Source organism: Hemitrygon akajei, chromosome 19, assembly GCF_048418815.1.
Source record: "Hemitrygon akajei chromosome 19, sHemAka1.3, whole genome shotgun sequence".
Taxonomy (NCBI): domain Eukaryota; kingdom Metazoa; phylum Chordata; class Chondrichthyes; order Myliobatiformes; family Dasyatidae; genus Hemitrygon; species Hemitrygon akajei.
In genome coordinates, this window is record NC_133142.1 from 59993345 (window position 1) to 60008466 (window position 15122).

Genomic DNA, 15122 nt, shown 5'->3' on the forward strand with positions numbered 1-15122 from the left:
TGCCACAGCACCAGGTTCAGTTAAAGTTATTACCCTACGACCATCGGAGTCATGAACCGGCGTGGATAACCTCACTCATCTCAACTTGAACTTATTCCACAACCCATGGTCTCACAAGAACTCAGCAACTCATGTTCTCAATATTATTTATTCACTTGCTTTTTTATTTGTGCAGTTTTCTTATTTTGTATGTTTGTATGTTAGTCTTTGTATGTATGTAGTTTTTCATTGATTCTATTGTATTTTCTGTTCTACAATAAATGCCTGCAAGAAAATGAATCTTAAGTTGGTGACATATATGTACTTTGATAATAAATTTACTTTGAACTATTAAGCATCATCTACTGATTCCAGTTTTCAAGGGCTTTGTCATATTCTTGGTCCAAACATGGGCCAGGGAACTGAAATCCAGAAGTGAGGTGAGTGTGTTCACCTCTGGCATCAAGGCATTGAATGTGCCACCAAAACGCATGGCTAGGACATCGCAACCTTGTGCAGCAAGAAGAATTAATTCCACATGATATTTAGAGGTATTGCGTACAGAAAGTGGTGTAAGAGCGAACGTCATGGCTGAGTGTTGGAACAATACCTCAGACAGAGCCAATGGTTGTTGTTAGAGGTCAGTCGTTGCAGCACCTGGACATCATTGCAGGAGTTCCTCAGTGCAGTGTTCCAGGCCCAGTCATCTACAGCTACTTCATCGATGGCCTTCCTTCCATCAGATGTTCACTGAAGTTCAATTCCATTCACAACTGCTCAGTAAATGAAGCAGCCCCTGCCTGAATACAGCAAGTCTTAGACACACAGTCTTAAGGAGTTGAATAGCCTACTCCTGCCTCAATTTCTGATGTTATTAAGGTTTTTTTGCTGAATTTAAGGGGAATTTTAGACAAGCACTTGACAAACAAGGCACAGAGGGTAGGGGCCTAATGCAGAGAAAGAGAGTTAATGTAGATAGGCAAAAATGAAAACATGTGATGTGGAGAAGGTGCCCATTTCTCTGTTGTACAATTCAGACTCTGTGTCTATCTACTTGTGCAAATCTTATGGTTTTAATTCACAGAACATACTTTCTGCAGAATTTAATAACTTTACTGAACCCCTATGTGACCAATACTAATTTCATAGGCACATAGGTCCTTAACCACAAACCCCTGTATGTATGATAATGGACTCTCAGTACTTATCCTTCCACACACCCTACAAACTTATGCTCAAAGGCATGTCTGGTAAGAGGTGTAGACTGAGAGAACCTACTTGCATACTTGATAGGAAATCCCCCTCCACTATGCCTTCCCTTCCTTCCTCCTGCAATTACCCTCCACACCCCTTCACTATCCCTTCTCTTCTCCACCCCCACCATTGACCTTCCTTCCCCGTCCTTAACTCTCCAATATTTTGGCCTCCACCAACCATCACCTCCTGAACCTGCCCCTCTACCAACCGCATCGCAGCTACAACCCCTCCTCCATCAATGCTCATCTCCATAATCCTCCCCTCCATCAATCCTCACCTCCACTGTTGTTCATGAGTTGCCAGGCTGATCTGTGGGAATGTGGATGTCGGAATTGTGAGGCTGATCTGTGGGAATGTGGATGTCGGAATTGTGAGGCTGATCTGTGGGAATGTGGATGTTGGAATTGTGAGGCTGATCTGTGGGAATGTGGGTCGGAATTGTGAGGCTGATCTGTGGGAATGTGGATGTTGGAATTGTGAGGCTGATCTGTGGGAATGTGGATGTCGGAATTGTGAGGCTGATCTGTAGGAACGTGGATGTCGGAATTGTGAGGCTGATCTGTGGGAATGTGGATGTCGGCGTTGCCTCCCATTAAGTTTGACCTCTGAACGAGGATGTTGCCTCAGGACTCATTCAACAGGAATGCACTGACAAATATTAGACAACGTGGAGGTGGGGAAGGTTGCAGATGGGTTGAAACATGACAGGCAACATCTCGAATGGTTAGCTGTGCACAGAATGGTTAAGTCGACCGTTCCTAATGGCATATATCCCAAACAGGTATGGGAATTTTGGCTTAAAGTAGCTAAAGGTTTTGTCAATTTCATCCAAACTCCCTAGATCTCTCGGAGGGAGTGGCAGGGAAATGGAAACTGGCAACTGGAGCCTTGTACAAGAATGGTTATAAGGGCATCTGGGCATCTGTCAAGCAGCCAGCCACTCATTAAAACACTAAATTCTATAAGCAATATTCAGGGAAAAGACTATCAATGATTTGGTGAGGTTTTGGTTCACTAAGGACAACCAGTATGGTTTTGTAAAAGGCAGATTTTTTTGACCATAATTAATGGTTTGATGAAGTTGAGAAAAGGCTAGTGTGTTGAGTGTGTTATCTGTATGGATTTTAAAGAAGTGTTGGACATAGTACCACTTCAAAGGCTGGTAACAAAATTAAGGCTCACGTTGAGAAAGATGCTTGAAAGGGTCCAGAGGAGGTTTGCTAGCATGATTCCAGAGATGAGGATTCCAGCCACAGAGTCAGGTTGTAGAAAAGGGACCGTGCTTCCCGGAGCAAAGGAAGTTGCGGGAAGATTGACAGAGGTGACAGATTTGTTCCAGGAAGGAAGTTCCCATCAGTTGATGGTAGAAGGAAAAAGGGACACAAGTTAAGGTTTTGGACAAGTTAAGGCAGGATGTGAGCAAAAACATGTAATGATCTAGACTATCTTTGAGACAGTGGCAGCAGAGAGGATCAGAAATTTCAAAGGAGACTTTGGGAAATGTGTGGTCATTAAATGAGATTGGCAAACATTGGAACTACAAGTGAAACAGGAGCTGGTGAAATTCAACCATGGTCTTATTGAAGTCAGAGCAGACCTTAGGGGGTTAACTGGTCAATTTTGTTCCTGTTAACTAAATTTTTGTAATTTTCTGAGATTGGAGCAATTAAAGTTGGTCTGTGGGCCTGTGATGTCTTGCGGTTTGCTTCCTAAGGTGAGTAATGAGATAGATTTGAGTGTGTATAAATTTGTTTAGGTTGACATGCTCAAAGAACTGAATCTAGAAAGGAAGGGACACTGTTAAGGTTGAATGTATTTTTAGTGGATAAAGCAAGGTTTGACTGATGGAGTTGCTGTAAAAAGAGCCACTATAGACTCAAGGAGTTAAACATCAGGAAGAGCAAAACCAAAGCCCTGAGTCCCCATTGCAGATAATGTTCCATGTAGGCATTGGCCTGAAGCTTCACCAAGTTGTTCAAGACCCTGCTTTCACTTGTGAGGTCAAGTTAAGTTTCAGACCTTTCTCTGCACCTGTTCCATCTGCAGCATCTAACTGAACTCAGCCAGCCTCAGATCACATGTTCTCATATTCTGACCCTCAAGCCAGAGCAGGACCATCAGTAATCATTGAATATTTGAAGCATCTGTGATAAAGGATCAGCTTTTTTTGCCACTGAGTGTATATTTACATGTATTATGAATTTGCTGTGGTGTGTTGGTCAGAGTGCAACGTGCAACAAAAAAACAACATTCAACATTTTATAGATTATATAAAAATAAGTTAGAGACTAAAGTATGGATATGGAAAAATCTGCATAAATATATAAATACCTGTGTGTATTTATAATGTAAACAGCATTATAAAAAGTGCAGTGACAGGGGTCCTAGATTGATACGAGTAGAGAGGGCTGAAAAGAATGATCAGATTAACTGAAGGAAGAAACTTTTAAGATGGCGTGAAGATTTTGTTTTAATAGCTCTGTATCGCTCTTCAGAAGGGAGCATTTGGAAAAGGCAGTTTGCAGGGTGGATTGTGATTTCTTCTGCACACCTCTTTGTCCTGGACACGTACAAGTCCTGCAGCGATCTTGTTGCTGCAGTCCATTTCCTGATGTTTCAGTGGTTGTATACAGCATATTCTCAATGTGTTAAGACTGCCAAATCAATACCAATAAACAGGTCTTCTGCAACTTCCTCTGATTATCTCTCTCTTCCTCTCTCTCTCTCTCTCTCTCCCTCTCCATCAGCTGTATGATGACCACAAACATCTCTTCGAAATCAAGGAGAACATTCCTGACAAACTGGTGAAACGAGTGGCCAGTGAGATCGAGAAACTCTTGGACAAGAAGGTGGAGGCTTTGGAGGTAGGATTTCAAGCTGCTTTTCCCTCACATTTGTTTAGTGGTTAAAATTTCCAGCTATAGTATAGTGCTAAAAATAGTGCTCCACCCATCCTTCCCCCCACCCCCTGGAGCTTGTTGAGAAGATTAACAATGTCCTGAGGTTGATCTGGGGATTTGGATCTGTGGCCACAGCCTGTGTGGCTTGATAGTAGGAGGTCAGAGATGGACTATAGTCTGAGGTGACTGAGACTGCGGGAATGGGGCTGATGATCAGAGCTGGCCTCAGAGATTGAGATCGCAGGGTCATTGAGGGGCTTTGGGAGTTCGTGAAGGTGCCTCCATGTTCTGTCGGTCAATGCGAACATAAAAGGGAATTTAGGAGCAAAGCCTCGTTGTCACCTACGTTGCTCGGTTTTACTTTGCAGAAGGTGATGGCATTCAAGCCCTGCCACAGCTGTCGAGCATCTGTGATTCAAGTTTGGTCCGAAAATGCCACTTTGCATGTGAGATGGCTTTCCAGAGATCGTACCTGGACCTCTTTAATTTACTTGTTCACCAGACCTGAATACCATTGATCTGGTGTCAGTGATTGTGGATGTCTTGGTTCATCTGAGGCTTCTGGTTGGGGAAAGACTCTGAATTATTTTGTGAGGACACACTTGTCTATCACTGATTTTATAAAGTCCATGACATATTCGTTCAGATCCTCTGATGTCCTTGAACATAGCCCAGTCGAAGCAATCCCATGACCACCTCTTTGTTGTCCTTACTTCTGAAGCCTTGTTTTTTAGCCTCTGCCTGTATACAGGTAGGAGAAGGACAACTAGATGATCAGATTTCCCAAAATGCGTCTAGCTGTGGAATGGTCGGCATTCCTAATCATAGTTGCAGTGGCTGAGTGTGTTGAATCCCTGGTGCTGCAGGTGATATGATGATGATATTTGGGCAGAGGTTTCTTCAAGGAAGGACCAGCAATGATTTGAAAGGTGTCAGAGTAGGTTGTTTCTTGTTTACTAATCGTGGCACTTAATACATCGAGTGCCTGCTTAACATTGGCCTTTAGTGGTATGTAAACTGTGGTTAGGATCACACAGGAAAACTCCCACAGAGAAACAGCTATTAATCATTAGCTGTTACTGGTCAGGAGAACAAGAATTCAACAAGAAAGCTTCATCCAAAGAGTTTTTCATGAAAGAAAGATCCCCATCTCTTGCCTTGCCTGAACGTTCTGAACATCCATCCGGTGTATTGCATGTGATCATCATGTCCAGCGTGCTTTCAGTCAACCATGTCTCTTGAACAAAGAACACAGCAACTCCTCCTTTCCCTCTGATACAGCAACCTTGCCCATAGGTCCTCAGTCTTTCTCTCTAGTGACTGCGAAAAAGATACTGGGTAGAGGAACTTCTACAGCCCACCATCTCAGTCTGGCTTGGAATCCTTCCACTAACCCGTATGTGGGAGGAGACTGGAGCACCTGGAGGAAACCCACATGGTCACAGAGAGAATGTACAAACACATTACAGTGATGGAATTGAATCCGGGTCATTGGCACATAATAGCATTATGCTAATTGCTATGTTATGGTTTCAGATGTGATGGTTTTAATGAGATGGGCCGAATAGTGTCTAAATTCTTGCATATGGAAGGGAATTGACAATATTTTGAATTCGGAACTCCTGGTCATCCACAATGGGATCAGAAGCCCTTGATGCACTTTGCCTGTACAGGCAGTCCCAGGGTTACGTACGAGTTCCGTTCCTGAGTCCGTCTTTAAGTCGGATTTGTACGTACGTCAGAACAAGTACAGCCGGTATTATTTAGCGTCAGTTAGTCAAATATTTGCCTTAGGTATATAGTATATATTTTACCTTTCTATGCATATAAAACACTTAAGAAACGTATGTATTCCAATAATTAAACCACTGCATTGCTTAATAATAATTGTAGCTTTCATCGGGGCAGGGCCTTTCACATGCTCCATTATTTTCACTTTATCCTTTATCCTTTAAAATTGTTCCGATCGTTGACCGACTGTAGCCTAACGCTTTTCCAATGACCGATGGCGTTTCACCTCTTTCCAAACACTTTATTATTTCCACTTTATTTTCAATCGCGATCGCTTCCTGTCAATGGAACAGAAACACGGCGGGTGGCAGATCCTGACCTCTGCAAGCTCCCAACCTCCGCTGGCTCCCGAGGTCCGCTGGGTTCTAAGGACCACTGCACTGAATTTCCCCGGGTCCTAAGGACCATCGCTCTGACACAGGTTAAATGGGACAAGTGGGGGCTGTGCTGAGTTTGGGTATTTGATCCTCCACAATATTCCGCGTGGGAATTTAAACTGGAGGTGGCAGTGCTTTTTTTTATGAGGTCGAGTTGCGAGCTCGACATCAACCCGGCACGGATGGTACGGGAGTCACTGGATCGACATCAACCTGGTGCACTCGGGTGGGAGCGGTCTGTCTCGAGCCCGGCACTGATTTCACTGCGCCACCAGCTGACCGGAACGGGGGGGGGGGGGGGTGGAGTGTGCAGGGTCAGGGTGATTCTTGCTAAGAAAAATTTAAGCGAAATACAAAGTTACACACTGAACACTGTGTCAACGGCAACGACTTAAAATGGCGGATGGTGTTGCGATCCAACTTAAAATGGCAGACGGCGTTCTCCTTCCTCGGTTCGTAAGTACGAGTTGTCCGTAAGTCGGACGTTCGTAACTTGGGGACTGCCTGTACCTTGGAAGGGTAATTTACTGGATAGTTGACTGTGGTCAGTGGTGGAAAAAGCCATTTACATAGGTTCATTGTCATCTGATTCTCTCACTCTCCACAGTGCAAGGTTTTCTTCACCTATACCCCTCCGACATAGTTAAATGCTGCCTAAAGCCTCCTGCACAACCCAGAGCTGACTAATTGAAGAGTTTTCTGAGACACGGAAGCCAGTTTCCTATCATTGGAGACACAAAGCTGGGAGAAGCTGGAACCTAGAGGAGCAAATAAGAACCTGGAGGAACTCAGTTGGTCAGGCAGCATCTGTGGGGGATCTGGATGGTATGTTCTTCAGATGCTGTGTTCTTCCAGCTTCTTATCTGTAGCTCAGATCATTGGTGCCCAGTAACTCCGCGTGATTCTGACAATTTGGTCAAATCCTTGTAGCTTTATGACCAACATAATAATGGCTATAGTCAGCCCAAGCCTCACTGTGCCGATCCAGCAGTGTGACATTCCACCTGTCATTGGACAGCGGGATGCTGGAGGGGATTTCCAGCGTGACCTAGCTATTCTTTCTGTAGCACTGGTCTGCGAACAGATCCACTGAGCAAGATGTCTCTGTGGTTTGGACCATCTCTTCAGTTTGCTTCTGCACGTCTCAGCAACCTGCAGTTTCTCTGCCAGTTTGGCAGATGCTTACTTGGGAATGACTTGTTTTGCTGTTGTTTTCACTGTGGTGTCGATAGTCCCAAATCCCGAATATGATGTCCATCTACTTCTGTACAAGGGACGCACATTTAGAGGCCGTGCAGTGTTGCCGTAAATGTGAAAAGAATGATTTCAGATTTAGGTTTATTTATCACATGTACATCAAAGCCTAAGGAGAAAAGCGCCAATTTCACTAACAGCCAACACACCCAAGGGTGTGCAAGTGTTGTCACGCATCCCAGCACCAACATAGCAGTGCCACACAGAACACAGCAAAGCCGAACATACCAACAACAAAGCAATTCTGGTTCTCTGACTCATGTACCCGCTGACCTGGGGGAGGAGGGGAGCAAGCCCTCATTCCTGCTGGTCTGCCAACTCTGACCTCGTCCACGTTGCTGGCCTTCATGCACTCAATGTGAGCAGAGAATTAGTCTGTCCACTAACTTACTCACATCCCTGTCCTAAACCCTAACCTGAACCTTAACTCTCCTCTCGGTCCCCAAAACCATCCCTACGAACGTAAAATAAAAACAAAAAATTCTGAGCAGCAACCTTGATGGAGATGCAGCTTGGTGCGGACTCGACTGTATTATACAATTCTGAAATTGGCAGTCTGATATACTGAGATCTACACATCTGTTCTGCTGCTTGAAGGGTTATTACATTTTAGATGGCATGTAGTCTATGCAGATGAATTTGCATGGTCTCAGCCAGGCTGATAAAGTTAACAAGAGTTTCTGCTAGGGTAGGGCATGACTGAATATGCCTAATACAGAAAGGGAGGCCATTAGGCTCATTGTGTTAATGCCAGTTGAGAAAGCCCTTCCTCTGCAGGACCTGATTCACAATAAAGGTGATGGGAATTTCCACTTTATCCACCCTTTCAAGCAAAAATTCCTGATCCCCAGTGCCTCTTGGGGAGAAAGAAAACCATTCTCCATTTATACACTAATCCTTCCACCAGTTCATCTGAATCCTTGCCGTTTGCTTATGGATCCTCAGCAAAGGACCTTCATGTTTGTTCCTTGGTTCCTCATGAAATTTTATATATTTTGATCAACTATTAGTCTCCTCGTTAGTGTGTAAGTCAGGGTTAGGGACCGAAAAGGGTGGATAGTGGTGAAGTACAAAGCACACGTGATTTTATTTCGCTTGTTGGACGTGTTCGGTGGGCTGAATTACCTGTTCCTTTTCTCACATATAGAACTGACATTATTTAAGACCAGCGGAGAAATCTGTGGTCAACAATTACAGGTGGTGCCAAAGTTATGACAAGACTGTCTCTTGGGAATTATTCATAACCCAAAATGTTGTCAAGGGGAAATGAACTTAACTGCTCCCACAACCTATGGACTCACTTTCAAGGACTCTTCATCTCATGTCCTCGATATTTATTGCTTACTTATTTATTATTATGTTTTAGTTTTTGCTTTTGTATTTGCACACTGATTGTCTGCTCTGCTTGGTGTGGTCTTTCATTGATTCTAATATGGTTATTGGATTTATTGAGTATGCCCATGTAACACGCTGTAAGGTTTCACTGCTAATGTAATGGCTTCTCTGTAATGTTCCACTGTTGAGGTAATGGTTTCTCTGTAGCAGCAATGTTTGGCTTATGACTAGAGATAATGGGGCATGCTAGCCAATGAGCGGGATGTTGTTCTTTCTTGTGTGTCTGGGAGCCGGGAATTTGGGGGTCCTTTGCCGGGGAGAGAAGACGCGAATGGAGAGAGTTGGTAGACTGCCGGACAGAGTGGACTTGGAGCAAGGGTCCGAAAGTCAGTGATGATCGGAGGTGGTTGATGGTGGACAGCCTTATCAGTGAGCTCCAACCTTGTGCAATAGACTTGTATCATGAGAATGGGCCCTTTTTCTTTTTTGTTTTCTTTACTAACCTTAGAGTCAAATTAAGAATTTTAAAGCTCAATGTTTAAATTGCATATTGTGCACTGTCTGTTATTTCAGGGTACTGATTTGTGACGGGGACACATCGCGCAGCATCCACCCAAACGAGATTTCTTAAGTTTGGCCAGGCCGGGGGCCTATCATCCCCTATATTAAGCCGCTAGCCATAACAAGAGTTAGACCCACAAGAAAATGAATCTTTGGGTTGTATATGGTGATGTATTTGTACTTTGGTAATACATTTAATTTGAACTTTGAAACAATGTCAATGTGTAGGAGAGGATCGGAGAAAATGTGTGTGGGAAGAGTGAGCAGGGCAGGAGGAGTGATGGCCAGCCAGCGACCACTGCCACTGAGTGAGCAGGAGAGTGTGCTCAGGGCTCCCAGCTCTGCTAATCCTGACCCAGCCCCTGATCGTTTTGGCTAGGAGGGAGTATGGAGGTGCCCCATGCCCACCTCTCATAAGGTACCTGTAACCCTACAGGAACCAGCAAATATATGCCATGCATCTGACTGGTGTTACAAATGCTCGTTTGAATGGGGTTTGCACTGGCTGGGCAGCGGTAGCCTGGGGAGGACCTGTAGAGGTACAATAGATGTGGTGGTTGCAGTCTGGGGATTGTCAGAGTGTAAATGTGTGGAGCCTCTGTGCTTCAGGAAGGTCAGCTTGAAAAAAGCTGTTTGTTTATTGTCTGCGGGTAATCAGTTGCTGAGGGCTGGAGCTGCCAACACAATTTCACGCTTAATCACTTGTTAGACTTCTGCATTGCACCAGCATCAGGAGAATGGCTTCATAGACTCATTACTGGGATGGAGGAGTCCCAGTTGGAGCTGTTAAGGTAATGCACGTGTGATTCTGAAGGGAGGGATCCAGCCACACAGCCCCTGAATGCAGAACTTTCACAACAATCAATACAGTCAAAGCTTTCATTAACTTAGAAGGGACAATTTATTCAGAATCAGAAGCAATTACATGAGTTAAATGCATGCTGCAGCAGCGTAGCGATAAAATTGAAGAGTCAAATCATTTATTTCATGCAGGGAGGTGGGGCATCTCCTGCTAAATGGATATCAGAATGTGATTTCTTCAGCATACTTAATTTTGTTGTGAGTTGTTTGTCCAAATACAACAGTGTGTTGCAGCCTTCAATTTACCTGTTAATAGGGCACTGTTTCCTTGGCAGTATCTTTCAAACAGATTGCTGTTAACTGTACAGAACTGAATGCCAAACGTACAGTGCATTCATGGTTGTGGTAACACGGGGCATGGGCACATGTGTCCACTGGAACAGCCTGTGTTTGCTGATTGAAATGTAAAACAGGTGGCTAGTTCACTAATGCCTCTTCTCCAGCATCGCTGAAAACAAACATCGCTCCCAACAGAAATAACACTGCGGGGAATGTTCTCTGCAGCTGTGAGACTGCATCCTGCTGCTGCTGACAGAGGTGTCCGTGGCCAGCTCTGCTCACACTGACTCCTTCCTCAGCACTCATTTTACAGTTTGCTGATGCTCTTGAGCTATCATCAACATTGAACGCTCCCTGCTGGAGTTACTAAGTGCTCCATTAATACATCAGTGCTCTCAGAATGCAGGTACTGGCTGCCCTGCTGATGTTACTGGGTATTGCCATTACTACATGAGAAATGGGAGCATACTGAAGTACAACGAGTATAGCCACAGGTGACTCGATCTCTCCTTAGAGTCTAACCCCCTCATCCCTGGGATCAACCTGATGAAACCCCTCTGCACTGTCTTCACAGCCAGTATATCTTTCCTCAAGTACAGAGTGCTCCAGGTGTGGCCTCACCAGTACCCTGTACAGTTGCAGCATGACCTCCCTGCTTTTAAATTCATTCCCTCTAGCAATGATAATTTGATAACATACCTTGATATTAAATAAACCTTTGAATCCTTTGAATGAAGGCCAACATTGCATTTGCCCTCTAGACAACCTGTTGTGCCTGCAAACCAACCTTTTGCAAATAATGCACGTGCTCACAAGTCCCTCTGCACAACAGCATGCTACAGTCGTTCCCATTTAAATAATAATCTGGTCTTCCATTTTTCCTTCCAAAGTAGACGACCTCGCATTTAATGACATTGTACTCCATCTGCCAGACCCTTGTCCACTCACTTAACCTATCTATATCTCTCTGCATCCTGTGCAGAGTTTGATTTTCTAATTAATTTAGTACTTCAACTCTTGTTATTGTGTGAAGCCTTTAATGCTCCAAATTTTTCTACCATAGGTATACCATAATAGCATTTTACATTGATAGTGAAATGCCATTAATGCTCAGGGCATTCTGGTGGCTTTTGTTGTGAGTTCTGCTGTGACTGAGTGTGGCCAAAAGTTCTTTGGAGCTGCAGCTGAAGGCTGCCATTCCTATCCAGCATCCTCCGCAATCATTAGCAGAAACTGCCAAGCAGCCAGTAGCATAATCTGCTATTTGGGAATATTGACAAGCACTTATGAATGCAATGCAGTGGCAGTGTCAGAGGCCTGGCTGTCAAAAGGACGGGAATCATGTTAAATATGAAATTGCAATATGAATTCAGGATAATTTTGCCATCTGGAGAGAGTGGACATCCTCGTTAGAATTAACAAACAATAGAAGTCGTATTGGGAGCATTTCATGGGACAATATCAAGAATCAAACTTCCTAGGAAATTGCAGCAATCAGAATTGGAGTCAGGTTACTATCACACATATGTCATGAAATTTGTTGTTTTGTGGCAGCGATATATTGCTATATGTAATAATAAAAACTATAAATTTCAATAAAATTTTATATATATCTGTGAGAGTGTGTGTGTGTGTGTGTGTGTGTGTGTTTGTGTATATACATACACATACATATATAAAATTAGATTAAATAAACAGTGCAAAAAGGGAGGAAAAATACTGAGGTAGTTTTCATGGGTTCTCTGTCCATTCAGAAATCTGATGGTGGAAAGTGAGAAGCTGTTCCTGAAACATTGAGCGTGTCTTCAGGCTCCTGTATCTCCTTGAGGATAGCAATGAGAAGAGGACATATCCTGAGTCATGGGGGTCCTTAATGATGGATGTCACCTTAATGAGGCATTCATCATCTCAGATCGGGTGCAGGTTATTCTCGAGAGGGAAGGCAAGAACCCAGATGTTGTGGTCCATGTAGGGACCAACGACGTGGGTAGGATGAGTGAGGGGGTCCTGCATAGTGAGTTCAGGGAGTTAGGTGTGAAGCTGAAGGGCAGGACCTCCAGGGTAACAATCTCAGGATTGCTACCTGTGCCACATGCTAGTGAGGCAAGGAACAGAAGGATTATACAGATTAATTCGTGGCTGAGAGGATGGTGCAGGAGAGAGGGCTTCAGGTTTTTAGATAATTGGGCTTTGTTCCAGGGAAGGTGGGATCTGTTCCGACGGGACGGTTTACACCTGAACTGGAGCGGTACTTACATTCTTGCAGGAAAGTTTGCTAGTGCTGCTCGGGGGGGCGGTTTAAACTAAATTTGCAGGGGTCAGGGATCCAGAATGTGAGAGAGGATAGTGAGATGAAGAATAAAGGAGAGGTGGGGTCTACATGGTTCCGGAATATTAAGTGTGTAGTAGAGAAAGGTGAGGCGGAACAAGTGATAAGGAGGACACATGTACAGAGGGATAGTCTGACGGAACATGGAGTTAAATGTGCAGAAAGAATAAGTAAATTTAGGAAGGACAACAAAATTCAAGGGGTGTATAGCCCGATGGGAGTTCGGGGAGCTGGGTTAAGCACAATAGGCAGAGATTTAAACAGAGAGAGGAGAAATGGGCTAAAAATTCTATATCCGAATGCACGAAGTGTCAGAAATAAGGCGGATGAGCTTGAAGCTCAGGTGCGAATGGGTAACTATGATGTTGTTGGGATAACGGAGACATGGCTGCAGGGAGATCAGACCTGGGAAATGAATGTACAAGGGTATACGTGCTATCGTAGGGACAGAAATGTGGGCAGAGGGGGTGGGGTGGCCCTGTTGGTGAGGAATGAGATTCAGTCCTTTGCAAGGGGGGCATAGGATCAGGAGAAGTAGAGTCTGTGTGGATAGAACTGAGGAACAGTAAGGGCAAAAAGACCCTAATGGGTGTTGTCTACAGGCCCTCAAACTAGCATGGATATTGGGTGCAAGTTGAATAGGGAGTTAACATTGGCATGTGGCTAAGGTGATGTTGCAGTAGTTATGGGGGATTTCAACATGCAGGTGAACTGGGAGAATCAGGTTGGTGCTGGACCCCAGGATTGGGAGTTTGTAGAGTGCCTACAGGATGCATTCTTGGAACAGCTTGTACGAGAGCCGACCAGGGACAAGGCTTTTCTGGATTTAGTGTTGTGTAATGAACAGGATTTGATAAGTGATCTTGAAGTAAAGGAGCCATTAGGAGGTAGTAACCATAATATGATGTTTTTATCTGCAATTTGAGAAGGATAAGGGCAGATCGGAGGTGTCAGTGTTGCAGTTGAACAAAGGAGACTATGGAGCCATGAGGGAGGAGCTGGCCAAAGTTAACTGGACAGATATCCTAGCAGAAAAGACAGTGGAACAGCAATGGCAAGTATTCTTAGGAATAATGCACAAGGTGCAAAATCAGTTCATCCCCCAGAGAAGGAAGGATTCAAAGGGGCCACAGTGGTTGACAAAGGAAGTCAGAGATTGCATAGCATTAAAAAAAAGGAAGTATGACAGAGCTAAGGTGAGTGGGAAGACAGGTGATTGGGAAATTTTTAAGGAACAACAGAACTTAACTAAAAAGGCAATATGGGGAGAAAAAAAGAGGTATGAACGCAAGCTAGCCAGGAATATAAAGGAGGATAGCAAAAGCTTTTTTAGGTATGTGAAGAGAAAGAAGATAGTTAAGAACAATGTTGGGCCCTTGAAGAATGAATTGGGTGAAATTGTTATGGGAAACAGAGAAATGGCAGAAGAATTTATTAAGTACTTTAGATCTGTCTTCACTAAGGAAGACACAAGCAATCTCCCAGATGTATGGATGGGCCAAGGACATAGGGTAACAGAGAAAATGAAACAGATTGACATTAGGAAGGAAACGGTGATGAGTAGACTGATGGGACTGAAGGCTAACAAATCCCCAGGTCCAGATGGTCTGCATCCTAGGGTACTAAAGGAGTTGACTCTGGAAATTGCGGATGCATTGGTAATCATTTTCCAATGTTCCTTAGATTCAGGATCAGTTCCTGAGGATTGGAGAATGGCTAATGTTATCCCACTTTTTAAGAAAGGAGGGAGGGAGGGAGAAAACAGAGAACTATCGTCCTGTCAGCCTAACATCAGTAGTGGGGAAGATGCTAGAGTCCATTATTAAAGATGAAATAGTGGCATATCTAGATAGCAGTGATAGGATTGGGCCGAGCCAGCATGGATTTACCAAGGGCAAATTATGCTTGACTAATCTATTGGAGTTTTTCGAGGATGTAACCAGGAAGTTAGACAAGGGAGATCCAGTGGATGTAGTGTACCTCGATTTTCAGAAGGCATTTGATAAGGTCCCACATAGGAGATTGGTGGGTAAAATCAAAGCTCATGGCATTGGGGGGAAGACATTGACATGGATTGAAAACTGGATGGCAGATAGAAAGCAAAGGGTAGCGGTGAATGGGTGTTTCTCGGAATGGCAGGTGGTGACTAGTGGAGTGCCACAGGGCTCGGTATTGGAACCACAGCTGTTTACGATTTAC

At 44.1% G+C, this 15122-nt stretch overlaps 1 protein-coding gene across 6 annotated transcripts in view; it reads left to right on the forward strand.

The window, feature by feature from the left end:
• The window catches only part of cacna2d2a (calcium channel, voltage-dependent, alpha 2/delta subunit 2a), a 904752-nt gene that overhangs the window by 281161 nt on the left and 608469 nt on the right, over nucleotides 1-15122 (forward strand). For all 6 annotated transcript variants that reach the window (XM_073072600.1, XM_073072591.1, XM_073072592.1 and 3 more), the window contains exon 3: nucleotides 3984-4100. In XM_073072600.1, the coding sequence (XP_072928701.1) occupies nucleotides 3984-4100 (117 nt within the window). The remainder of the gene's footprint in view (nucleotides 1-3983; nucleotides 4101-15122) is intronic.